At 52.7% G+C, this 27,088-nt stretch overlaps 3 protein-coding genes across 4 annotated transcripts; 1 reads left to right on the forward strand and 2 right to left on the reverse strand.

The window, feature by feature from the left end:
- Window positions 1-406: 406 nt before the first annotated feature.
- LOC309586941 (olfactory receptor 52B2-like) lies at window positions 407-1,357 on the reverse strand (the record flags this gene model as incomplete). The annotated part of the gene is made up of 1 exon (XM_082304673.1): window positions 407-1,357. The coding sequence occupies one exon, from the start codon at window positions 1,355-1,357 to the stop codon at window positions 407-409; it is 951 nt and encodes a 316-aa protein (XP_082160799.1).
- Window positions 1,358-8,606: 7,249 nt separating this feature from the next.
- LOC309587066 (olfactory receptor 51L1-like) lies at window positions 8,607-12,959 on the reverse strand (the record flags this gene model as incomplete). Its single annotated transcript, XM_082304946.1, has 2 exons — window positions 8,607-9,664; window positions 12,884-12,959. The coding sequence occupies 2 exons, from the start codon at window positions 12,957-12,959 to the stop codon at window positions 8,652-8,654; spliced, it is 1,089 nt and encodes a 362-aa protein (XP_082161072.1). The 3' UTR covers window positions 8,607-8,651.
- Window positions 12,960-17,251: 4,292 nt separating this feature from the next.
- LOC309586949 (hemoglobin subunit rho) lies at window positions 17,252-27,088 on the forward strand. Of its 2 annotated transcripts, XM_082304681.1 has the most exons (4): window positions 22,952-24,555; window positions 24,672-24,894; window positions 25,932-26,018; window positions 27,059-27,088. In XM_082304681.1, exons 1-4 carry the CDS (start codon window positions 24,464-24,466, stop codon window positions 27,071-27,073), a joined length of 417 nt encoding a protein of 138 aa, XP_082160807.1. In that variant the 5' UTR covers window positions 22,952-24,463; the 3' UTR covers window positions 27,074-27,088. The 2 variants fall into 2 exon arrangements, with proteins under 2 accessions (XP_082160806.1, XP_082160807.1); XM_082304680.1 differs by lacking the exon at window positions 27,059-27,088 and having other exon boundaries at window positions 17,252-24,555; window positions 25,932-26,075.

The raw sequence follows: 27,088 nt of genomic DNA on the forward strand, positions 1-27,088 counted from the left end.
GAAGAGGTCAGAGAAACTTGAACAGTAATTCCTGCATTTAGTCCAACACAATATGTTTTTCTCAGCTTATACCTACATTTATGATATTTTCTGAGAACTTTGAGATACAAGGTATAGAAACATGCACCCAATGGGTGCAACCAAACCCATCAATAAAGCTCTGATGGTAATGGGATAACACCAGATTGCATCAGCCCAAATTCTGGTCTATGGTTCCCACTAATTTCTCCTTTTTCATTAGTGATGCAATTTAGTCTAAGGAAGCATCTAGCAGGAAATCTGATCAGCAGTGATGTTGGGCTGAGTCTAAAACCATAGGAAATTGGATTATTTCACATGCATACACTCTGCTTCTTTGGTCCAGACCATTTCTCCATGCTCTCTTTTCAAAGGAATAACATCCCTGTCACCGCACTTGCCCAGTCCTGAAGAGTACTTGGGACACCTTTTCTCGAATGAGTTTGTTTTTCACAGTGTAGACGATGGGGTTCAGCATGGGTGGCAGGAGCACATAGAGATTGGCCAACAGGTTGTGAACATGGTGGGGGACGTTGCGGCCAAACCGATGAGTGAAAAATGAGAAAAATGCTGGTGTGTAGAAAATTAATATAACACAGGCATGAGAGCTGCAGGTGCCAACTGTCTTGAGCTGGGCATCCTTGGATGAGAGCCTGAAGACAGCCTGGAGAATGAGGACATAGGATACCCCGATGAGCACAATGTCCACGCCTGGGGACAGAAGGGTGGTGGCAAAGCCATACCAGATGTTAACGGAGATGTCGGCACAGGCCAGCCGGGCAATGCCCATGTGCTCGCAGTAGGTATGCGGCATGACGCTGTGTCTGCAGTACGGCAGCCTCTGCAGGAGGAATATTGTTGGGAACATCACACAAAAGCTCCTGGCTATTGCAGCCAGCCCTATCTTGGCTATCACCGAGTGTGTCAACACCGTGGCATATCGCAGGGGGTTGCAGATGGCCACGTACCGGTCAAATGCCATGGCCAGCAGAATGGTTGACTCTGCAATGAAGCTCAGGTGTGTGAAGAACATCTGGGTAAGGCAGGCGTGGAAAGACATCTCCTTGGAAAGGGACCAAAATATGCTCAGGGCTTTGGGCACTGTGGAGGAGGATAATATGAGATCTGCCACCGCTAACATGGCCAGGAAGAGGTACATTGGCTCGTGGAGGCTTCGCTCTGTCACAATGACAAATAAGAGGATGAAGTTGCCAAGGAGTGCCGAGATGTATATCAGGCAGAATGGGATGGAGAGCCATGTATGCAGGTCCTCCAGGCCTGCCATGCCCAGCAGAAGGAAGGAGGCAGGCTGCAAGCTGGTTTGATTGAGAGCCGCCATGGTGGGATGATATCTGAACTGGTTTGGGCTCCCTTCCCTGTAAGTGAAGATAGGGGAAGAGGTTGGGAGCACAGTTCATAATACAGAAAAACCCACCTGAGTTTCCCTAGAACACTTTATTTCTCTGGATCCCAAAGTGTTTTAAAAAAATCACTCCCCCACATACTGGAGAAGTGTGCTTGAGATACTGACTCCAAATCAAGTAATAAATGAAATTAAAAAGTGTATTTTGTAGACTCAGATATTGAAATCCATCAAAGGGATTTGCCGAAGTTCACAAGCTTGGCAAAGGAGCCAGGAATCTAGCCCCTCCAGCTCCAATTGCTGTTATTTATTGTGCTTTTATTCTGTAGCACCCAAAAGCATACGAGGCAGGAGACAAGCTGGGACTGACTGACACTGATTTTATACAACATGCTGTTCCTTTCAGTACCCACCTCACCTCTCTCCTCACTCCTTCACACCGCATTTCACATGACAGCAGACGAGGATCCCTGCAAGGCAGGGAAGGCTTCCACAGCATCCAGGGCAACAAGGCTGTTTACTGATGGCTGCATCGCATCAATATGAAAGGACGATCCAGGAACCTCCTGTGCAGAACAAAGCAGAGTGGAAGATCAGCACCCCGCAGAGTACGTGCTTGGGAGGCAGAACAGCTGCTGAATTTTAAAGCAAATTCAGAAGCACAGGTCTGAGGCAGAGCATGGCTGTTGATAGGAAAGCTGTGCAATCATGGCATAGTGTTTGCACAGAGGAGCTCAGGCTCCTCAGTGTTGCTCATGTCAGAGCCCAAGGATTGCCCCACAGCAAAATGGGGTGTGGGGGGCATTTGCACTGCAGCTGGGTGAAATACAGCCCAGCAGTGCTGCCCTAGTGTAATCTGCCCCACGCCGTGTCATGTCTTCCTATTTTGGTCTCAGCTGGCTGCATCTGCCACCAGATGTGCACCGAACAAGCCCAAATCCTCCAGTGACCCAACGTCCACAGGGTTTGTGCATGCACAGTCCTCTCTGTGCACGCCAGGGACTGCTGCAGCTTTTCTCCTTGGGACTTTTGTCTGTGCTTCCCCTTCCTCTGCAAATTGCTCAGCCCTACCCAGAAGGTGATTTGCAGTGTTTCCAGAGAAATAACAAAGCCACCCGTGAGGGCAGCATCAGCCAAACTAGTCAAAATGTGAAGAAGGTCCATGAACCCTTCACAGACAATGAGTGGTCAGGGCTAGGTCTCCAGCTGCTTTGACTGGCAATAACTTGTCTGGTGATGATAGCGGAAACCTTTGCTGATAGTCATCTCCTTCCCTGAATGCACATCCCATTCCCCTTCTTGGGATTTATACAGGAAAGGCAGGATGAGGTCATCAGGTAGATAACAGCTTTTTAGAGCCAGGCTGTGATCTCCTGCATGAAATGTTGATTCAGGTGGAGCCTGGGAAACTCTCCTGCAGGTAGCTGCTGCAGGTAGCACACCCTTCAGGTCACAGAAGGACCCTGGAGCCAAAGTAGCGGCATTTACATGACAAACCCTGCCTGGAAAATGGTGTTTCTCACCTCAGAGCCTAAAGCTGCAGACTGGAGTGGTCCAGGGGAGCTTCCCCCAACTGCAGAATTTTACCTTCTAGTTCAAATCAGGCACCTCAGCCACAGAAACCTGCCACATCACAGCTACTGCAAATAACTCACCAGCTCCCGTGACAGCCAGGAATGAGGATATCTGCCTCTGAACCTGAGGGGACACCTGCGGAGAGGGGCAGGGAGGTGGCAATATTTATACCCTCCCCCTGGGTCCCCATAGGACTCATACGCAGCTGGGAGTGGCAGAGCTCTGGTCTGTGCTGCTTGGACAAATGTGATGGAAAGTATACAAAATTAATGGGGTTTTGAGTGGAGCTCCTTTAATGTGAGCTGCCTGGTGAGACATTACCTTCCATTGCCTGCGCAGATTATGGCATGGGACGGAGCGCACAAAGCCTTCAGAGTGCTGTATCATCTCCTTCACGGTGGGGCTGGGATGAGGTGGGATGGCTGAAGACACATGGATGAGTGGTGGTGACCTCCTCCAGCCAACCCTACCGAGATGGCGCAGGATCTGCTGTGATCATTGCCTCTAGCCTTGCTCTGCCTGCCTCTGTGGGTGTTCAGGCGCTGCTGCTTCAAGCACCAGCGTGATTAATACAGTAAATGTGTCTGCTCTCTTTTCATTGCCATTCCTGGTCTGAATGCTGAGCATTGGCTTGTACACTGTGAGGACTCTCTTTGGGGGCATAAAAAGAAAATCCAATATTAACAAAGAGTGGAATGGTCAACAAGTGGGTGAGCAGAAAGAGGTTGTGGGAGAATGGAAACTAATAAAAGTATGAAGAAAGTCAAAACTGGGTACCTTAAATGAAGCACTAAATCTAGATTTAGTTGCTGAAATAAAACCAGACAGACTGACTTTAGCCAGATACTTTCTTTTTCAGCCAGATATTTTCTTTTCCCTTTCTTCCTTTCTTCCTTTCTTCCTTTCTTCCTTTCTTCCTTTCTTCCTTTCTTCCTTTCTCTTTCTTTCTTCCTTTCTTCCTCTTCCTTCTTCCTCTTCCTTCCTTCCTCTCTCTCTTTCTTTCTTTCTTTTTCTTTCTTTCTCTCTCTCGCTTTCTCGCTTCCTTTCCTTTCCTTTCCTTTCCTTTCCTTTCCTTTCCTTTCCTTTCCTTTCCTTTCCTTTCCTTTCCTTTCCTTTCCTTTCCTTTCCTTTCCTTTCCTTTCCTTCCCTTTCCTTCCCTTCCCTTCCCTTCCCTTCCCTTCCCTTCCCTTCCCTTCCCTTCCCTTCCCTTCCCTTCCCTTCCTTCCCTTCCCTTCCCTTCCCTTCCCTTCCCTTCCCTTCCCTTCCCTTCCCTTCCCTTCCCTTCCCTTCCCTTCCCTTCCCTTCCCTTCCCTTCCCTTCCCTTCCCTTCCCTTCCCTTCCCTTCCCTTCCCTTCCCTTCCCTTCCCTTCCCTTCCCTTCCCTTCCCTTCCCTTCCCTTCCCTTCCCTTCCCTTCCCTTCCCTTCCCTTCCCTTCCCTTCCCTTCCCTTCCCTTCCCTTCCCTTCCCTTCCCTTCCCTTCCCTTCCCTTCCCTTCCCTTCCCTTCCCTTCCCTTCCCTTCCCTTCCCTTCCCTTCCCTTCCCTTCCCTTCCCTTCCCTTCCCTTCCCTTCCCTTCCCTTCCCTTCCCTTCCCTTCCCTTCCCTTCCCTTCCCTTCCCTTCCCTTCCCTTCCCTTCCCTTCCCTTCCCTTCCCTTCCCTTCCCTTCCCTTCCCTTCCCTTCCCTTCCCTTCCCTTCCCTTCCCTTCCCTTCCCTTCCCTTCCCTTCCCTTCCCTTCCCTTCCCTTCCCTTCCCTTCCCTTCCCTTCCACTTCCCTTCCCTTTCCCTTTCCCTTTCCCTTTCCCTTTCCCTTTCCCTTTCCCTTTCCCTTTCCCTTTCCCTTTCCCTTTCCCTTTCCCTTTCCCTTTCCCTTTCCCTTTCCCTTTCCCTTTCCCTTTCCCTCTCCTTTCCTTTCCGTGAAAATTGTGACCTGACATCTTGGGAATCAACATTTCAAGATTAGATTTTCAAGCCCCCCAAAATTGGGATATTTGCAAAAAGTCGTTGTCACCAGCTGTTGGCATGTGCATGCCTCATGGCTGTCCAGCCCCAGCACAGGTATCGTAGCACTCAACCCCTGGCTCAGATTGACTCTCATGTAAGAATTCATGGGTTTAATTAAATAAGGTCCTCAAGCCTCAGTGACCCACTCAAAATATTTGTGGCATAGGCAGAATAACACTTCCTTTCTAATGCTTGAAAATCAATTTTATACTGGTAAGGTTGGAATGATCCATGTCCCACACCTAACCTGGGTATCCCTCCCTGTGGGTGGGTCAGCGGGGGGCTGGTCTCACCTCATTTCTCTCTCTCACCCTGCACACAGGGACCAGGACCTAGAGCAGTCCCAAGGACGGCAGGTTTTGTCACTGCCCAGCAGCTTTCAGGGGCTCCTCTCTCCTGTCCCACGCTGGTGGCAGGCTATGGCTCAGGTCTTAAAAGCAGGCATGGGTATTAAGCTCCTCAGCTTTTGGGTTTTCAACCTAAAAGTCTCAAAATCAAAGCACAGCCACCTTTTGAATGCAGCAGCCATACTCGGGTGTGTGGTGTGCAGGTCTCTGCACGTGCATCCTTTCTCTGACAGAGGCTTAATTGGGTTTCCTCTGCAAAATGCCTTCAGTAAGCCTCTGAGGTGAGCACCCTCTCATGGATACTTTACTTCTGGACTGTCTCCCTGCTTCAGAAAAAGAAGGAAAATGAGAAAAGGAAGAAGAAAAGGAGAAAAAAACCTTTCTGTGAAGGTCCTGACATGGGACAAAGAAGCTATGGGGTGCATCTGCATGGGGCAACCTGTGTGACCCCATGGATTTGCTTTCTCATTTGTGTCTCCAAAGTGGAGATATGCCCCACTCCTTGTTTACACGAGGAGCTCACCACCGTGGGCTGAGGCCACTGGGGCCTGAGGGCAGCAGGGACCCGGAGCATCCCACACCCTGCATCCCGCGTCCCGCGTCCCACATCCCGCGTCCCGCATCCCGCATCCCACGTCCCGCATCCCGCGTCCCACATCCCACGTCCCGCATCCCGCACCCCGCATCCCTCACCCCGCATCCCGCACCCCGCACCCCGCATCCCGCACCCCGCATCCCGCACCCCGCATCCCGCGCCCCGCAGCACCCAGCAGAGGGAAGCAACGAGCCGCGCTCCACCCGCCCGCAGCCTCCCCGGGGGTGCTGGGCCTGAGCTGCGGCAGACTCCCCCCGGGAAAGGGGAGTGGGAGTTTGCAGGACCCTGGGTTCCCCCCTCCCCGGTCCTGCTGCCAACGCTCTTGGCTGGCGAGACGGCGTCTGGCTCTGACCGCGCTGATGCCTCTGGGCTCCCAAGTTGCGATGGAAGGATTCACTCTGGGGCAGCGGGGCTCAGCTCAGCCTGCACCAACATGGGGGTGCGGCAAGGAGCTAGTCCAAGCGCTGTCTAACCCAACAGCCTGGACACCAGCACATCCCTGGGGAAGAGTTTAACCACAAGGCAAGCGTGCAGTGGTGCTCCTCAGCGCAGAAGAGCACAGGGGCTCCTCAGCCAGAGAGGCTATTTTAGTATCAGATTGCTCTCCCCTGAGTTTCTCTTGGTTCTTTTTGATCTTGTAGAAACCTTTGCCATCCACAACATGCTGCAGAGCTCTTCCCCGAGGGAGAGGGTCTGAGGACAGCCCTGAGGTTGAGGACAGCAGGTCTCAAGCTCAGAGAGCCAAGCAGCTCTCAGGCGAAGGTTGCCTGATTGAAGCTCTCACCAGAACAGCCCACAACTTCAGTACTGGAAGCAGCAGAATCACTGGTCTTTAGCTGGGGCTAGTCATTTCATTATACATAGGAGGATGCATATATGTGTCTTCATGGGTTATATAGATGTATGCCAAGGGGTCTGAGCCTGGAAAGGCTGGGAGGAGCCAGTGGACCACTTTTTAAAAGATTTATAGGTGCCGGTGACAGTGCTCCCAAGGACATGTTGATCTTGTTACAGCACTGGGTGCACAACCCATAACAAACACTGGCAGAAAACACAAAAACAGTTCTTAAATATTTAAATTGTTTCAAAACATCCTTCCAAGGGTAGTCAGTTTATACAGTGCCTGCACCACTGGGTCAGCTGGAAAACAACAACTGCTTTTGAAACAGAGCTACCCCATCAGCTCAAGTGGGAAGAAATCAATCTATCTTCTAAGTCTAAATGAGCCAGTCTGAGGAGGCGTTGTGCTGCAGTGCCTTATGGAAACGCCAGCATACTAATTAGTGCATGCTAATTCAGAAATGACAGTTATTTCAAGAAATCTGGTGTTGTAGCCTAAGCCAGGCAAAACACTCCAGGTGAAACAAAGAAAAACCTAGGGAGGAAAGCACTTGTGTTTTAAAGAGAAAACAATACTTTTGGTTAATGTCTGAGAGTCCAAAAGCCATTGCTTGATATAAAGGGTTCCCCTTGCAGACTTAGGGGGGCTGCTTCTATTATCAGCCCCCTGCTTGGGACACCAGTCCGGCTGTGTCTGCAGGGGGTAAACCTTGCCGGACCCGTCCCCCTCTGCTCCTGCTCGCCCTCATCCTCCCCTTGACACACAATGGACCAAGTCCGAATGTCCAGTGACCAGCTTGGTCTCCCTGGGGCCACACACAGTCCCAGGTGGCCAAAAGGACCGTCACAGAGAGCAGTGCCTGCCCCCGCACCCACACTGACACCAGCAGAGTCAAGTAGACATGACCAGCATGACCCAGCCCCATTCCTCCTTGATGGCTGGTCAGGACAGGACACAACCCTTGCCCGCTTGGTTCACAGCCACTCTTGTGTCCCTGGGTCCCTCAAACCCTGGCACAGACCAGAAGCCTGTCCAGATCCATGCCCAGACCCTGGGTTTCATTTGTCCACTCTCCAGACCCAGACTTGGGTCTTTCTGGGTTCTGGTCTCCTCCCATCCATCAGTCAGCCCAGCTTGTTGTTTGTCACCAGATCCCACGCGTGTGCCCCTGTACACAGCCAGTAAGGTCACTCAGAAAAGAGCCACAAGTGAGTTTAATGAGCAGACAGGACAGGCTGCGGTGATCAGGTGCATGGCCTGGAGACCACATTGACAACCAATTTGTTTACACTCCATCAGCCCTTTTACCAGTTCTGCTTCATTTTCCCATGCTGGTTCCTTCCCAGTCCACCTGGATCCCTCCTTTCCCTCCCCTTTTGTCCTTCTAAACATCCCATAATACATTTTGCACATTCCCACAAGTGCCTTAAATAATCCCATATAAAGTTTTACATAAGCCCCTTCGAATATCCAGCACTAAGTCTGCTCTTTCCCAGGGGACCCATGATAATTTTCTTTCCCTCTTCTCAGCAGTTCTGCTTGAACTTCTTTCCTCCTGGCTCCTCCATCTGCTCCTCAGTCGCTGTCTTGAAGGCTGTGGTCTGTGTTATTGTCTCTGTTATCTCCTGGGGTTTTGGGGTTGTGTATGTGGGTGTGGTTTGTTATTTCTCCTGTCTTTTGCCTCTATTTATCTGTTGAAGAGCCATTAACCAGATATCCTTACAAACTATGGTACTGACATTGCAGGGATCTACGTATCCTTTACTTTCCAGTTACCTTTTACCTTCCTTATATCCTTACTTGCCACATATCCTTACATCGGCAGAAGTTTGCCATGTTCCCCTCTCCTGGCTGGTCTTCTTGGGGGTTGAACCCTGCATAAGACAGTTGGCAGTGACCATCATATTGGCTTTACTGGCAAATGGCAACCCTGGACTTGCGGACTCCTCTTTGGCAGAGCATCCTCAGTATCCGTCTCCGGATCATTTTGGTTTTCGTGCTGTAGAAGATGGGATTCAGGATGGGTGGGGCAAGGAAATGGATGTCGGCTGTGAAAGCATAGGCCTGGGGGGACACGTGTTTGCAAAACCGGTGCATCATGGACAGGCAGATCATGGGGATAAAGAAAAGGAGGACAGCACAGATACGTGAGATGCAAGTGTTGAGGGCTTTGAGATGCTCCCTCCAAGTTGCCATGTTCAGGATGGTCTTAAGGATGAGAAGATAGGACAGGAGGACAAAGAGCAAGTCCAGACCTAGTGTGGAGAGTAGCACAAAAAGGCCATAGGTACCGTTAATCCTTGTATCCGAGCCTGCATGTTTGATGATGTCTGGATGCAAACAGTAGGGATGGGAGAGCTTACTGACCCTGGTGAAACACAGCCGGGTCAACAGGATTGGGAGTGGGAACTGGACAAGAATGGTCCTCATGACAATTGCCACACGTATCTTGGTGGTCACTGAGTTGGTCAGGATGGAGGAATATCGTAGGGGGTGGCAGATGGCCACGTAGCGATCGAACGCCATCGCCGGAATGACAGCAGATTCAATATCTGTGAAGGAGTGAATGAAGAACATTTGGGCAAGGCAGGTGCCGAAGCTGATCTCTCTGGCCTCCAGCCGCAGCATCCTCAGCGTGGTTGGGAATGTGGACATGGACAAGCCCAGGTCAGCCACAGCTAGCATAGCAAGGAGTAGATATATGGGTGTGTGGAGGCTCTGCTCTGCCCTGATGATGGAAAGGACAGTCAAGTTCCCCAGCAGTGCCAGGAGGTATGTAGAGCAGAGAGGAACGGCAGACCACATCTGAGTGGTTTTCCCTGTTGGAAAGCCACCCAAAAAGAATGATAGGATCCTGGTCTGGCTGTTGTTGGTCCTGGTCAGGATGAAACAAGGCTGCTCCATCTCATCCCTGAATAGCTGCCCTGGAACAAAAGCCAGCAGGGTCACAAATCACACACAGGCAGTAAGAAATAGAGATAGTCTGGGAGCCCCTCAGTCTGAAGACTTGAATTAGAGGCATCACCATGCCCAGCGAAGCCGTGCTACAGCAAAGCTTACCTGGAGCTGTAGTGACACAGTCTGAGTGTGCTCACCTCCTCCTTCACGCACACTCTGACACAGAAACCACGCACGGACAGCAAACGTGTATGCGTTGCATGCCCAGTGTAGGCAGGATCTAGCTCTGGCTGCCTGGTATAGGAGGGGAATGAATAATTTTAAAAAAAAAAAAACCTCCATGAGTGCCTGTGTAAATGCAAATTGAGAGAGGGAAGTGACATTGCAATTAGAGAGGGCTGATCTTGAATTTTGTGCTTTGCTGGGAATCTCCAGTGAAAGAAGAGGAGCTGATAATGGATCAGATACTGGTTTGTCTGTGGAAATAGAGCAACTTTCTTAGGAATGGAGACCACTAGAGCCTGGGCCTTTTAGACCAACAAAACACAGGCCATCTACAAACACACGGAGGGAAAAAGATCTACTTAAGCTGAAGAACGGTGATTACTCACAAAGCAACATGTAAATTGTATATGGATGAAGGTAAGCTGGAAATTACAAGGACATCGTATCAAAGCAGGATGTCTCTGGACATCCTCCCTCTAGAAATACAGGGAGGAGAGATGGATCTGCTTTTACAGAAAGTTTTTTTCTGTAAACTCATGCTGCCAGGAAGGATGGGGACAGGACTCAAGGACTGTAATCTCTAGAGTCCTCTCCCCACGGTACTTGCAGGCTTTGCTAACTTTGATCCTTAGGGCTGTCTTTGAAGGACCACCTACGACAGGGTATCCACCTGTAAGTCCAGAAAAGTATTTGAAGCAACTTAAATAACTGTAAAACCATTACCTTTAAAAATATCTAGATCTAACTATACATTCAGAAAATTGCAGAAATATTGCTGTTCTTTCCTCAGATTCGTAAGGCTTCTATTCCACAGCCCCTCTCCGCCCTTCCCTGTCTCTGTGCAGGTTCCTCTCCCAGTGCAGCACCCCTGCAAACTGCAGAGACAGAAAAGTTCCACGGATTGACCTGGGCTTGCACACAGCTACAGACTTTAATGTGTGGGAGTTTTCTCTCATCCTCAGGAGAAGCTTATCAAAGATCATCCCCCACATTACATGTAGGGGAAGGAGGAGGAGTTATGGGAGAAAGTTATCTTCAGACGCAAGCATCTGACAGGATCAGTTAGAGCAGCCGTAATTCCCAGTTCAGTCCCCACCCTGAGAGCACAGGATCTGTCAGAGATTGTTTTTAATTGCCCTAAATTTCTGGTATGCCCCATCTCTTCCTCCAGAGGTCTGACAGCGGCAGACGCTGTGCTAGATGGATGCTGCATCAGCTGCATGCGTGACGAAGTGGGGAACTCCCTTGTCTTCTTGTTGCACATTTTATGCAACAAAACAGCACGCTCCCACCGCAGCATGCACCGGAGCAAGGGAGCGTCGTGATTTTAAGCAGGCAGAGCACGAGCTGGGACTGTGCTGGCAGGAGGGAAGAGGAGACTCCTACCCCCCCTCAGCAGCCAGGGTGCATTTTCAGCACCGCAGCAGAAACAAGACCCTCCCAAACTGGAGATCAGGTCCCTGCTAAGCTCACACATGTCACAGCCTGTCAGGAAGAGCCTGAGCACAAAAGAAGGGTGAATCCTTTTGGGTGCTTTTCCAAGTGATGACTCATTTTAACTCTTACAGTTTGATGTACTCCCGAAAATGACAAATTCCACAGATGCACCCCAGGATTTCACTGAGATTGAGTGTCCTCACGAAGCTGTGAGTGGAAAAGGGGTTGCAGCCTGCTCTAGCATAGAGTGGTTCTCTGAACGGACGCAGGGCTGTCTGTTCCCCTTCACAGGCAGTGAAACAGAGTTTGGGGGCTCTGAGAGGTCTCCCATCTCCGTGCCAGCCCTCTGGAAAGGGGACTGAGCACAGCTCCTTGGAGCAACACCCACCTCAGGTAGCTGAAATGAGCTGGCCCACAGGAGGGTGACGGGGGTGTTTGCAGGTGCAAGCACCATGGACCCTGTCCGCATCTGGAAGGAGTCAGGACCCAGCAGAGCCCTCGTCAGTGGCGCAGTGCAATCGTCCATGGCAGAGCAGAGCCCACTCACCTGCCTCGCTCACGACCGCCCCGAGCTCCCCACCAGCTCCGCTGCAAGGAAGCAGCCTGCTCCTGACCGTCAGGGCTCACAGCAGCAGAGGATTTATAGAAGACTCCGAGCAATGCCCCTGTGGGAGAGGGCTGGCCTGGGAGCATGAGGGCTCTTGGTTTCTCAGCGCTCAGAGAAGATGCATTAACTCCCACAGCACCAGGTCCACCCTGGCATGCAACGCAGCTCTGCACCGCGCCATCGGTCCCTGCTGATGGCGGCAGGGGATGCACCCTGGAGACACCTTCCAGAGACGCCCTCCTCTTCCCAGCCTCCTCCTCCCCTGAGAGTCAGGCCAGGCGTCGTTTGGGTAGAGGAGCTCCTGCCCTGTAGCAGGGTGATGAATAGATGAGTCCTCAAGGTTGTTCCCAGCTCCACTTCAGTTCTGTGGATGTGGAAGGTCCCTGCAACAGGTCCCTGGTCTCTGGAGCAGACTAGAGCTATCTGGCCTTGTGTCCTGTCCCCAAAAGGAGCCTTACGCAGATGCAAAGAGAATAATGTAAGAACAGGGCAAGCATGCTTAGTAATTCCTCATGCACCTTCCTAGTCCTCAGCAGTTTGTGGTCTAGGAGATTCCTGAGCCAGAACTGATTCATATATACATAATAGCTTAGGAAGGACTTCTTCCACTAAAGGTTCGTTTGACTTTGGATTTTGGGAACTGCAACACACAATGGCAAGAAGATCTAGAGCCACTACTTTATGCTTGTTCTGAGCACACTTTTTTGGAGAGCTCCTAATTCGTGTATTGGAAGAGACAGTGTACACTTCATTCCTGCCACCCGTCTTAGAGCCATTCAAAGGTGGCTTGTGCTGACACAACCACAAACAGTGTCCTTGGTACGACAGCTGCCTTCCTGACCAGTGCTGCATGCTGTCTTCAACGTCAGGTCATACATCTTGGTTTCCCAAGATGTGCTGAGTTTGCCTTCCAGGAACACGTCTCAAGCTCTTTGGTCCCTGTGGGATCCACATCTGCATGGTCTGATGACTGCACCTCTGCCTTCTTCCACCTTCCAACTTTCTTCTTCTTCACCCACTGTTTCAGGAGCACTGTCTGCCGCCCTGTCCATGTCCTGCTGGCCAGCCTGGACCACCCAGACCATAAGCCTTACTGGGAATGGGGTGAAGACCAAGGAGATGTGAGCATGGGTGTTTGGCTTGCTCTGTTAGAAGCAGCACAGCCTGGAGCCCAGCGTGGCTCTGGCAGGTGAGGCCGGATGAGCCTGGACTCAGCAGCCCCCCTCGGCTGTCCCCAGAATGCCTCCCTGAGCATCCTGGCTCCCTCCAGCTGCCCTGGGTCACTCCTAGCTCCTGCAGTAACGCACCCTGCTTTTAGTCCTCCCGTTGGGGTGCTTTGGGGTGCGGAGCATCGTGAGCCCCCGAATGCAGCCACAGGAGTGGTGAGAGAGAAATGGGATTCGAGAGAGTGCTGTGAGATGGTCCTCAGGGAGCAGGGCACGAGCACGGGCCTGGGTGACATGCTGAGTTCAGCTGGACCAGAAGAGATGCTCTGGGGCATCCACCTCCATCCCCATCAGCTCTTTGTGGGTTTTCCCTGCACAGATCTCTTGCTATGCCCTTATCATGTGATGTCAACACTCTCGCAGTGTTGCAATTATACTTTAATTCAGAAGGTCAGCAGAATGTCTAGGTGTGATTTAAATCTCCTCTTAGCCCTCAGAAAGGTTCTTGTGAGAGGCAGAAGGTTCATGGGGGTCTTCCTAAATCTTGGAATGGATTTTACCACAGCACTCGGTGCACTGGTGGATGAAGTGCTTTGAAAACAACATAATAATAAAATAAATGCCCCGGGAGGATTTCATCCGACTAGAGGAAATGATGAGAACAAAATGCTTTAATGGCCGTTGTTGGTGAGGGGGAGAAATGGAATATTGAGTGCTGAACATTGTAGCTCAAGAGCCTCAGAGTGGATGAAGATGGTCAGATTTCAGTATCTAAAGTTATATTTATTACTGCATTCTTTGGGGCTTGTCTTCACCCACCGGTAAAACACTACTGAAGAAAATGGTGCACAGGAATATGGTGAATGCATTTTTATTGCAAGGAGGAATTGCATTAGGGAAATGTTGACTTAAATATCTAAACCATTTGCATTTGTGCAGTCATTTTGATGGAGGTTTGTTACCACAGCCGTCACAGACCCCTGGCTGACCGCGGGGAACAAGCCAGGCTGGAGGCAGCAGCCGCAGCAGCTCTGCTGCTGAGCATCGAGCTTGAGCTCTCCGAGACGATGAGACAGATCACAGCGGGCCCTGCCTGGGATGGCGGCCCAGGAGTGGTGGCAGGTGCCTTATTTTCAGAGTGAACTGAGATAAGCAGACCATATTCCTATCCTGGATACCGGGGTGTAATTCTATAGAGCTACAGACAAAATCCACAGTCCACGTGGACCATCAAGAGGGACGTTTGCTCACCGCTAGCTCAGGCACCAGCACTGACTCTTCGCACACCCCAGGGGACAGCAAAGCCTTGTACAGCCCTGTCCCTCCACCCTGACCGAGCAGAGGCACAGCCCATGCAGGCTGGCAGCCGACTCGCTGCAGCACTGGTAACGTCTGCTGCAGGTTATTACACGGAGCCAGCATCTCCTCCCAGTGCATGGACCTTGCTCCTGGTTACTCCAGTTGAGACGCAGGGTTAGGGGTGGCGGACAAACTCTCTGCAGGCACAACCCCACCTGCACAAGGAGATAAACTGGCACGGGGGCTTTCGCAAGGCAGAGCAGAGCTGAGCCAATTTCTGTAAACCCAGGCACCTGGAGGTGATGTTAGAGCCTTCCCAGTCCAGACCAGCCCCAAAGGGGTTTGCTGTGTCTGTGCCCAAACATGCAACGAGAAAGCACCAGCCCCTCAAATGCTTGTGCATGTGGCTAATTCCCATTAAAAAGAGGTGTATGTGAGAGTCCCTGAGTCCCAGCCCAGAAAAACCAGAAAATGCAGCAGCTCGTGATGGAGACAGGGTGAGGCCCTCCCCCTGGGAGTCAGCTGCTGAGAAGGCAAAACTGGGTTTTGCTAGCAGAGAGATCTACTGGACTGGGGAGGGGGTTCACTAGAGCAGCACAGCCTCACGCTGTGCAGATAACAGTGCAGAATAGGGCATTTATTGGGGCAGGGAGACGCTGTCCTCGCCCCTTTGCTCACTTGGTGGCCATGCACACCTGCCTCACGCTGATGCCCAAGGTCCATTTTTTTTATCAATCACCAAGGTCAGCTCAGGAGCAGAATTCCCCCCCAGCCAGATGGTCCTGTGTGCACAGGGAGCAGTGAGCTCCTTGCAAGGCTCTCCATTCCCTCCCTGGCCTCTGCGGGCGGTTTCTGACCATGCTTTGTCACCATGAGAGGATGGACCCCACAGGCTGGAGACTCACAGCAGGGGCGATGGGTGTGAGGGGCTTTCACACACCCTGCTGGTGTGCAAATGAGAGTGCAAAGCACCGGGGAGCAGCCGTGCTGCTGCTCTGGCTTTGTGTTGGTGACACCTCTGGAAAAGAGTGGGGTAAGCCAAGCCTTGGAGGAGCTGGGGGCAGCTCATTTCCCCTCAGCTCTGCTCTGCACTCCTCCGCCCTTCATCACACAGGGAACCAAACCTGGGTTCTACTTCCGAGAGTGGCTTTGGATGAAGCCCCAGATTAACAGAGCCTGGCTGGAAAATCAGCACCCAAACTGGGGAAGGGCTTGGGGCATCCGAATCTCAGCACCTCCTCTGGAAATGCAGTCACTGATGGGAGCATGGTCTGGAGGAAGCCCAAGTACCACCGGGCATCCCCCTGCCCAATGCTCGCAGGCTGGCAGCACAACCGGGTCTCCAGGGCTGTGCCTCAGTTTCCCCTCTCAGCCTGTCCTGCCCCGGTTTGGCCTCGGCACGCCGTGGGGTTTCACTGACACTAGAGGGAGCAGGAACCCTCCCACGGCAGCGGGGTGTCCGCTGGGGCCCCCGACACCGGGTTTGCCATCCTCCAAAATTGCGCTTGCCTCTGAACCCACGCAGGGCACGGGGTCTGCGGTTGTGGTCCGGTGCTGTGCCATGCCGGGCCCCCGCAGCCGCGATGCAACGTTCCCCGGGCAAAGCCACACACACAGCTCGCACAGCGCCGTGGGGGTTTGCGGGGAGGCGGGGGTCCCGGGGAGAACAAGCCAGGTCTTGTCACCCCGGCGACTCTCGCAGGGTGGCTTGGCCAGCCTTGCTTTTCTTTCCTCCTCCCTTCCTTAAACCCATGCCTCAGTTTCCCTGCCTGGAAAAGGAGAGTTTCCTTTCATTTGCACCAGCCCGAAGGTCTGTTGGTCCTTTTCCCAGCGCTGCATGCATGAACCGGGGAGTGCCACATTTCAAATGCGAAGGGCAGCGATGGTGCCTTCAAACCCTGACTGTGTGCCTGTTGGGAAGGGGCTCACGTAAAACACCAGCTCCTGGGATGACAGGAGATCCCAGGCGAATTTTGTGCTTTGTGCTATATGGGAGCTCACTCTGGACAGCTTAATGCTTCGGAACACAAATGTTTTGTGCTATGGATCACCCTAAACCACATTTACCCAAAAGCTCCTCAATCTCAGCGAAAGCAGCCAACTTTACAGCACATGCAAGAGCTTGCCCCAAGCACAGCAGCCTCAGCCTCCACCTGCACGGAGTCGTGCTCAGTACGGTCAACGGCGATACACAAACACCAGACAGGCCTGGCCTCAACTTCCAGCTGCAATGCTAACGAAAGCCTGGCTGCAGAAGATTATATCTGGTTGTATCCCTGGGGTAGGAGGAGGGCATGGGACAGCAAACATCCCCCTTTCTTGAGGGGGATCCTGCCCTGCCATGAGCATTTCATGGCACTTTGGGTGAGCAGCAGCCCTGTTGGGTGCCTCAGTTTCCCCAGAAGGAGCTCTGCCAGCCGGCCAGCGCAGGGGGAAGCAGGGGAGCCCTCTGATCCCGTGAGAGCCTTTCTCTGGGATGGGGAGCAAGGTGGTGTGCTTCCCTCTCCTGTGGAAATAGGAAAGGTTTCAAAAGCAGCCGGCACATTTCCCCGCCGCCTCCCCAGACTTGGAACAGAACAAGAGGGGAGGATGAAGAAGAGGGGCTGGTTATCAGGACAGGCACTGCCGTCCCTTTGGGAATACGAGTCACCTGAGCCTGCCATGGGCTCTGCCCCAGGGATGGAGGGCAGTCATGAAAACCACACTGCTGCAGGGGTGAGCAGCCCGTGCTTGCCCGGGTAATCCAGGGCTGCCCTCTCTCTCCTGGTTCTGCTAAGAAAAATAAAATAAAAAAAAAGCTAAATATTTTTCAGCTGGTTGCCACACTACCTCAGCAGAAATATTTTCTGCTGCGTCAGAAGTCTGACACAGCATAAAGGGGAATGCTGCTCCTTGGCCAAGGCTGCCTTATCTCTGCGCAGCTGGGCTCCTGTTTGTGCCGTCCAGGTTATCGCATACGTGCAGTCCCGCGCTGCAGCCGGGCTGGGAGAGGCTGCCGTGACTCAGCACCCTGCCGCGGGGGCCCGGTGCTGGTGCAAACTCATTGAACTCAATTTATGATGGGAGAGCCCGTCACAGCAATACGGCAGGAACAGCTAAAACATCCCACTGCAGAAAACGGGCTTGAGTCCTGGGCATGGGAATGAGAGCCCTGTCTGGGTCCGCCAGGCAGGCGATGCTGGTTTCAGAGCTGCCTTTCTGCCTGGATGTCTGAAGAGGACCCTCAAAATAAAGCGTCCCTCTGGGCTGGGGTGAAACAGGGTCTGTGGGACATTCCCTGACCTCCGTCTCAGCTCAGCCCCACAGAGATGCTGTTATTTGGGACTCCCTGGGAGAAAGGGTATCTGCCTAGTGCACGATGCTGGGATGATGGCTTGGTGCTGTGGAGAGCTGAGCAAAATTAGTAATGACCTTCAGGCCAGTCCCTGATTCACCCACAAGTCCTGGGACCACAGAGGTGCTGGGACGAGCTGCTGAACAGCAGGGCCTCTGGCAGGGGCTCTGCCAAGGGCTGCCCAAACACAGGGTTTTGGTGCACCACTCAGGGCAGCGGGCTGCTCTCCCATGCGAGGGCTGTGTGGTGCAGGCAGCCCTCAAACAGCTACTCAGCGGCTGCAGAGGGATTGCCCCAGGTGCCACCGCATTTTCAGAGCCACTTTTGCTACTTGAATAAGTAGCGGGTGCCAGGTTGGCATCAGGTCTCCCTTTCTGCCTTCCTAAAACCAAGTCCCAACATGGAAACAGGTCTGGCTCTGTCCATTGCCAGCATTAACTGCTTGAAAGGCGTCAGGGGAACATAACCCATACAGGAAATGTGTTCCTGACTCAGCTGGTCCTATGCCACAAACAGGAGGAGAAAAGTCCTTGTCTGCGCTCAGCAATGCACTTCTCGGTCCCATAGGAGCCTTCTTGCTCACAGGGACATATTTCATTAGCAAGTGCCCCGGGACTGTGAGGCCTAGGACACAGCTCTCGTGGTTCCCATCCAGTGCTGGGGGCTTTTTTGGGGGGTCTGTGGTTAAGGGAGCCTTCTGCAAAGCAGCGACAGGCAGAGCCAGCTGGACCTGCAGCAGGTGGGAGGACTGGCTAGGTCCCTTGGAGCTAACCTGCTCCTTAGAAAAAAGGATGCCGGACCCTTGGTTAGGGGGAAAGCGAGGCCATTTGCCCTTACTCTGATGTCTCCGGGGTTTAAATGTGTGGAGGGTTACCTGCTCTCCAGGCTGTACTTCTGCCCCGCATGAGTACCACTAAGCATTTTCCCAGAGCAGCGGGCTCCTCTGCTCTTCCTGCAGCAGGGCTCAGCTCAGTGTGTCCAAGGAGCCCTGGGCTCCCTTAGTGACCACAGGCGAGGAAAGATGTGGGGAGGAGAGCAGAGCAGCCTTGCCTTTCAGGTGTGAGAATGCTCCCCAGGCATGAGCACGGGCAAGGGCTGGGGGAAGCGGTGGAGGAAGGCAGCATCAGATGCCATCAGCGGCCGAGCGAAGGAGGCGGCCGGTGCCCGCTCTTGAGATTTGGAGCCATGTGTGCCTTGAGAGCACTGCAAAAGCCCCAGGATTTTCAGAGGCAGAGGTTTCACGCCTCTTGTCTAAGGTCCCGAGGATGGTCTCCAACCTGTCTGGCACGGCCGGGCTCCCTCCCACAGGGATTTCCCTCCCCAGTCCATCCCACAGTGGGCAAGCCCAGACCCTCTGTGCTCCGTGGGCTGATCCTGACCTCCTGTGCCAGCACCTATTCGGTCCGCGACTCTTCCCTTCCTGGTCCTGTGAAGCACCCAGGGTCCAGCCCTGGGCAATGGGTCTTTCTGGCCTCTTTCTGCTCTCCTGAGTTGATGACTGTGAGTTTGAGCCCTGCCTCAGCAGAGCTGCATTTGCAAAAAAGCTGAGCCCAGGGGAATTCCCTGCTGACTTGTCAGAGTGCAGAGACACAGGAGGGCGAAGGCACCAGGACGGCCCCCAGCTCCAGACACTGCCTGCAGAACGGCAGGGATACTGCAAACCACCAGGGATCAGGACTTTCGGATCAGCCACAGTTCAGCTGAGTTGCCAGCCAGAGCCAGCAGAGCGGTTGCACTGCAGGATTTAGTGCGTGAGCACAGGGATGCAGTCACACGCAGGGCTGCATCAATGCCCGAGGGCCTTTTGCTTTGTAGGTTTCCTACCCAGGGCACTATAATTCACAGCACTGTGTTATCCCATGGTATAATCACTTATTTCATCTGCGTGGGCAGGAGACCCCAGAAGGGACCTTTTCTGTGGGTCTGATTTTCCGTCCCTTTCTCTCTCCTCTGCTCGCCTTCTGCTCTGGCGGTGCCCGGGGCCCCGGGGAACACACATTTAGGGATCCCCACACCACTACAGGAGCAGAGGGGAGGGCTTGCTGAGAGTCAGCTCCCATCCTCCTGATCAGCTGGGTTGGTACACACTTCTCACTGGTGTGAAAGCTGCCTTTGGGCACTAGACAGTGATGAAGGAGATCCTGAAATCCTGTCCTGTAACACCTCTCTCTTGCCCTAAGAGAAGAAATGATAGGAAAACTCAGTTTACTCCATAGATACCAGGGCTGCACACTGGTGTAACTAGCAAACAGCGGCAGCTGATGTGCGGATGGAGGTATGCCTGTAAGGCTGTCCGTATGTCAGCAGGCAGCAGAGCTGGACCCCAGCTCCGCTAATAATGCAGCCCATTTCTGCTAAACCCAGGGGCAGAAAACAGACTGTCACATCTTGAGCACGGCTGGGTGCTGGCTTTTATCTCGGGCTGCAGGGAGGGTGGTGAGGAGCTATCTGGCGCGGGGCTCCCAGGGCGTGGGCGGCGGTGGGCTGCCCGCGGGTGATAGAGGGGGAGCTGGGCACGGCCAGGGCGGCGGGGTCCCCACCAGCCTCTGTCAGGCTGATAGCTGGGTGTTGTGCTACATTGCCGCGGCCGGGGATGCTACACCGACTCAAGCATGGCAACGCAAAGCAAAGCAGAGCCCTGGTCTGGGAGAAGTGGTGCTGCAATGGTGCAGCACGGTCCAGCAGCAAAGCGTGCACCGTGCTGTGATGGAGACTCATCACACACCTGGTCATGGCTGGAAAACCCCATCCGGCTCCCGCAGCCCCTGCCCTGTTGCTCTTGCCCTCTGCACCATGTCCCTCTGGAGCTGTCCCACTCGGGTGTCCCCTCCAGCCGGAGCTCGTGCGGGATCGCTTTGCAGCCCAGGGCAGAGGTTCTGGTAGGAAGCCGCGGGCTGGACCCTCTTGCCAGAAGCCTGTGTCCTTGTGCTAAGCAGATGAAAACCCCAGTGAGGATGAAGGGTGAGAACAAAACATCAACTCGGTTACAGGCAGGAAAAACACTGCCTTAAATGAGACTGTCTTGGAGACAGCTTGTCATGAATAAAAAAGCTGCTTTTGCTTATTTCTGGATTGCTTCTGCCCAAGTTCTTGTGTTGAGGGATAACTCAGAAGCTGTTTAATTAAATCTTTAGCTTTTCCGTTAATATCCTGGCTCTTATGCCTGACCTTGCCCCTCTCATCCCTTAACCTCACTCAGCTCTGACCCCCCCCATAGCCTATGGCACTGGACTGGCTTCAGGGCTGGGTATGTCCTGGTGAATCCCTTTACAGGGATACAGGGACAGGGGTGTACGAACAGGGTCAGGTCGCATCTCCTGCCGTGCCTCTGTGCACTTCTGTTGCAACCAGCCCCCAACCTCCAGACAGTGTCACCCGAGACCCGAATTTCAGACACAGGAGATTTCCTACAAAATTAAAGCAATACAGTAAAAGGCTCTTAGTCAATTAAAACACTGAGGCGCATGCTTGCATGGTAAGTAAGTCGTGATGTGGTATGAAATACAGGCCAGAGCAGTCAGGGTAAGGGGTGCTCTGCACCTCTTGGAGTCAGGCCTGAAGGGTACAAAGGGTTAAACCTGGATCCTGAACTTAGAGATCCATGTTAGGGGCAGAGAGGCATTCATTTATCCTGCAGTTATATTTTCCCTTAGTTTATTGTTACGGCACAGAAACAATTTGAAATATCTTTGTGTTGAAGGCGGAGTGCCTCGGGCGATGAGCCACAGCTAAATTAGATAACTCCCTTGCGGTAATAACATCAAGCTCTCTGCCTGCTTGCTGTAAAACTCCAATCTGCTCCGAATCTCCACTGTGGTGTGCCTGTACCTCTTCTGTTTGTGGTATTTCCTATTCTCCCTTTCCCTCCTAAGGAAAAAAATTACATTTTCAGAAATTCTCTTTGGCTTTCATGCTGAGGCTAGCAACCAGACAGTCCCAGCCAGGGAAAGTTGTATAAATTATGGTGGTTCAGACCAGCCTGCTGCTGCTCTGCATTTCCCTGAATTTGTCATTGACCACATCCTGAACTGGTTTAGAGCCGCCCCTCTGCTGGTTTCCTTATGGTCTGTCAGCATCTTGCAAGGCTTTGCTCTGGTCCTGAGTTTGGGGTTCACCTGCACAGTAGCCTGAAGTCCCCTTTTGCCCCAAGCACCATTTCTGCAGCAACCCTTTACAGGGTATCTGCGTTAGCAGTCTGGTGGGGGCAAGTTAGCTCTGGCCTTCACGTTAAATCAAGGGACCTGTGCTAGACTGGACACAGGGCCAGTGGGGTAGGAGTAGGCTGAAGCTCGTATATGAATTTACAGCCCAGAGTGGCTGCAAAGGGTCGTTGCTCTTATGGACTCTCCACATCCAGAGGCATACAAGTCTCCGATATGACCCTAACCCGATTAGCTGGCTGATTCACCTGCTATTATTCCTTTTCTATGAGTGCAGATCCTATGGGATTTAAAGAGTTTAAAGAATTACTGTGGGTATTAAAAGAAACTGTTAAAAGGAATCAATACAGAAAGGCAGCACCCAATGAGCTGGAATGACTTCAGCCTCTCTTCCTCCTCTCTTTCCTCTGCCTTCCCCCTTCCCCTCGCTCTGCGTGGCCATCATTACCCGTCCTGTGAAGGAGTGGTCCTGCTCCTGCGACTGCACCAGCAAAACCAGACCCTGAACGGATCAAAGCACGGGACCAGGATCCGAGGTTTCTCACAGAATCCAGAAAAACAGCATTTATTAACCACAGATTCTTGTTAATACTAATACTGCAGTCACTACTCTCCTCCAAGCCTCTGTGTTTGATGTTGTCCTGCTTGTCCCAGCTTCACACTCCTGCTCTCTGCCACCCTTCACTGAGCTTTTTCATGCTGCTGGTTCACATGCAGAAGAAAAGCATCGTTATCCTTTCTCTTTTAAAGTTCAGCTCTGCAGAGCTGAAAATGAGACTCCTATCACAGATGAGGCAAATGCATTGCTAATAATAAACCCAGATGTAGCTTGGATTTTATTTTCAGTGTGGGTCTGCGGGGAAATGCAGACCACAGGACAAGAGAAGTAATAAATGAAAAGGCCGTGCTAGGTCGTTTATTGTCATCCCCCAGCTGAGCGCACAGCTGTTTTGGTCAGCTCTGTGCTCAGTGGTATGGGCTGGCTGACTCACATGATGTGAATATCTGCCTGTGAATTTAGGGTTGCGCATATTTGATTTCACTCTTTAAGTCCTGTCTTATTGAAAATTGACAACTTCTGAAGTCTGCAGATCTCCTGAAGAACCGAGGGCGTGTGACCGTGTGTCTGCTCTTTAGGTGAGGAACTAAAGCAAGCGCTGGCCACCTGCACGATACGTTTATCTGCACTGAGCAGCCTCCGCTCCACATTGTGTTATCAGACCACTCTGGTGGCTCACTTGCTGCTGAAAGGGGCCTTGCCTAGGATTCAGAAATTTTAGAAAATGAATAATGCCTCCTAGGACCCTGCAGCAAGGAGCTGAAATGTGACTACAGACATGAACCACCCCGGCTGGATCATAGTGGTGGGCTTATGCCACCGCTCAGTATGGCTCCAATGAGATCAATGGACCAGTATCGATCTGTAACTGGAACGGGTCAGAGGTCTGGATGAAACCTCCTAAACTGCCTACAGACAGTCCACAGTCTTGTCAGGATGCCCTACACCTCATGCATCCTGGCTTTGCCTTTCTGAGCCCGGGAGCACAGCTTCACCTGAAGCCTGAAAACCAGGGAAACACCTGTGTAGCTCAACGGGAAAGTGACACGCAGAGTCAACCAAAAGCCTTTGGTCAGACCTTGAACTGGTGGAAATGGATGTTGCTGGTCTGGTTGTAACATGGCGGGTCCTGCTATGCTTGTGCAAGGCATTTAATCTCCCAGCAGGGAGAGGCCAGTGAAGTGCCTGCCGTGTTGATGCTGTACACGCATTAAAAGAGCAGAGGAGCCTGCCCCCCAGTCACAGCCTGCCCCGGCGCCGGCATCCCACACAGGCATTCCTCGAAACCTGGAACACGAGGAGTGACCTCTGCTTCGTTAACACCAAGCATGGCTGCACATCTCTTGATCTCCAGCACACGGGTCAGGTGTGGAGGAACTGGACTGACAGGCTGATGTTTTCCACACTTTCGCCTGATGAAAGGTGCCTGCTTAGGAAAATGGACAAGGGCTTCCCTGCAGGTCTCTGTGTCCAGAGCTGCAGAGCTGCGGCCAAGGGCATCGGCACTCGGCATCCCCAAGAGCGCGCTCCCATGCAGAAGGGCCTGTGAAGTGCCTAAGTTCATAAATCAGGTCACCCATCCCATCAGAGTAATATCCCTCAAGTTTAGAGAGGCTGTAAATCCTGCAGGGGACTCAAAGGTTGGGTGCTGCTGGCATGAAGCTGTTGTACAGCGCCTTGCACGTGGGTCAGTGCGTGCTGCAGGCTGCAGGACATGGGGTGCAGGCATGTGCATGCCTGTGGTGAGCAGGCAGTCATGGGGGGGAATGAGGGAGATAAGCGGGCATTGTGTCCTGAGCCTGCCTGTTAAGCAAGTCATGGGGCTTTTTCCTTGAAGACCACGCCTCACTGCAGACTGACCACTCCATGGACAGACCGACCCACAGCTGGTGGGGACCCCCACCCCGGCCCCAGCCAATGACCCCGCAGCGCAGGACGGGGAGGAGCTGCTGGCAGTGGATAAAAGCCTCCACGGGGTCTGCAGCCCAGCTACGGGGTCTGTGTCCTCCTGCAGCTCTGAGCAAAGCCGCCTGCCACCATGGTGCACTGGACAGCCGAAGAGAAGCAGCTCATCACCAGCGTCTGGAGCAAGGTCAATGTGGAGGAATGCGGTGCCGAGGCCCTGGCCAGGTAGGTCCAGCTCCCGGGCATCTGCTCAGCTGCACCCTGGAGAGAGAAACCATGGCAATTGCATTTGGGAGCATTAACGTGTCCGTGTCTGCTTGTGTCCCCCCTTCTCTCCCCAGGCTGCTGATCGTCTACCCCTGGACCCAGAGGTTCTTTGACAACTTTGGGAACCTCTCCAGCCCCACCGCCATCATCGGCAACCCCAAGGTCCGCGCCCATGGCAAGAAAGTGCTCACCTCCTTTGGGGAAGGCGTGAAGAACCTGGACAACATTAAGACGACCTACTCCAAGCTGTCCGAGCTGCACTGCGAGAAGCTGCACGTGGACCCCGAGAACTTCAGGGTGAGCTGCACCTGGGGCTTGACCCTCTCTCCCTCCATCCTGCAGAGTATCTCAGTGCCTGGAGGGTTTCAAACAAGCATAAATGACATGTATTTTAGTTACCAAACAGAAAGGAGCTGTCTTGGATGGAAATTGCGGGAGAGGGGAAGGCTGGGCATTTGATAATGCCAGGAAAATGCCAGGCTAAGCTCCAGGCTGTGAGGGGTTTGGGGACAAATATAGGGAGGTGGTCTGAAAGCCTGGAGGCTAGTGCAGGCATGGCTTGAGAAAAGCGGGAGGAGGATGCAGGGAGGCCCAGGGGCATGGAAGGAAGTGCCTGAAGGGTGCTGCCGCTGTGTCGGTGCCATGCGCAGCCTCTCCCTGGCACCTCCTGGCCCCAGGGATGGGGACTGCTTTCTCTGCTCTTTTTCCAAGGCTGGCAGACATGGGAGGAGAGGGAAAAGCAAGTGTGGGATGGTCAGGGACTGGACACTGGTGGGAGGAGATGCAGACTGGGATTAGAGACAGAGAGGACAGGTCTGAGCGTGGAGACAAGGTCAGCAGATGAGGGAGAGGAGCAGGAGAGGAATGAAGCAAAAGAGGTCAGGGTGCAGGGGGGCGAGAAGTCACTGGGGGGGGAAGAGAGGGAGCAGTTCAGGCTGGAAGGGATTGAGGGGGCTGGATGTGGGTGATGGCCTCTGTTTTGGGGATGTATCAGGTAGACCTTGCACTGACCTAACCCTCTGCTCAAGTAGGCATGGGGTTTCACAGCAGGAAAAAAAAAAGAAAAAAAGATGGAAAAGGTCTGGAAATAAAGTCTAGAGGCTAGAAAAAGCAGGTGTGAGACGAAGCAGAGACAGAAGAGGTGGATACTGGTGCATGCAGTCAGCACAGGACTATTTTCCTGCACAGAAAATTCAGCTAAAAGAGCTTCCCTGGGTCACAGCCCCCAGGACCCAGCAGAGCAGCTGGGTTCCCTCCAGCCCCTGGTCCCTGGGTCTTGCACAGGGTGAAGGGGTGCTCAACGCTGACCTGATTTCCTTTCTTCTCTTCTCCAGCTCCTGGGAGACATCCTCATCATTGTGCTGGCCGCACACTTCACCAAGGACTTCACTCCTGCCTGCCAGGCCACTTGGCAGAAGCTGGTTGGTGTGGTAGCCCATGCTCTGGCCTACAAGTACCACTAAACCCTCTGGAGGCAGATACGTCTGTAACAGTCAATTAAAAAAACACATTTTCTGGACTTCTTAGTGTGCTCCTGTGTCTTTGCGGCTGCCTGTGGGGTGGGAGGGAGGGAGCAAGGGGCCTGAAAGGAGGAAGATGGGCTCCGGGCTGCCGGGAGCATCATGCTCCAGAAAGGCAGCCAGGCTGGCCAAAGGGGAGGCTGCTTTTCCTGGCCTTTGGGCTCTCTCCAAAAGGCATCAGCCTGCTCACTGCTGCCCTTTCCTGCCTGCCCGGCGGGGCTGGTCCTGGACCTCCATGTACAAAGTGATGCTGGGGTGCCCCTCGCATATGGAGCTCCAGTGGGACATCTGGGGATGCTGGCCTCTAAACCAGCAATGGGCACGTCCCAGCCCACCTAGTACTTCTGAGCTCGCTGAAATCCCCCGGGCGGGAGGGGATTTCTGACCTATTCTGTGCAGAAGGCCAAGCTGCAGGGCAAGCAAGGACCCCTCTGGCCCTAAACCTCTCAACCTGTGATGCATGCAAGGATATAAATTTGTAGAGATTCACTGAAGCCAGCTTAGAATAGGCATAAATTTGGCCCTTCGTATTGTAGTACTGATATATTTTTAAGAAGCTGATCAAAAGCATTTTCTGAATCAGCAATGAAAATGCTCTTACCATTACTCTTGTGCATTTTGATCAGAATACGATATCTATTAGAAAATGTGTATGATCCCAAGAGGAGAGGATGAGGGCAGCTTTTAAACAGGACCAGTCAGAGCTTTTTTTTACTCAGATTGGCTTAACAGAAGAATGTTTTTTGACTGGAATGGAAGGATTCTGCGTAAGCACATCAGTTTCACCAATGCTTTTTCAGGAATAACTTAAAAAGCAACAAGGACAGACAAGTCGGTGTCTCAGAATGATGAAATCCTTGTTTTGCATGATTTAGGAATAAATTTTCTGCCTTTCTCCTGATAAAGCATAGGTTTGCACTTATGACCCCTCTACCCTACAGAGACAGCCTGTCTAACAGGCAAAGGATGCA

The sequence above is a fragment of the Platalea leucorodia genome, assembly GCF_965183815.1.
Source record: "Platalea leucorodia genome assembly, chromosome: 2".
Lineage (NCBI taxonomy): Eukaryota > Metazoa > Chordata > Aves > Pelecaniformes > Threskiornithidae > Platalea > Platalea leucorodia.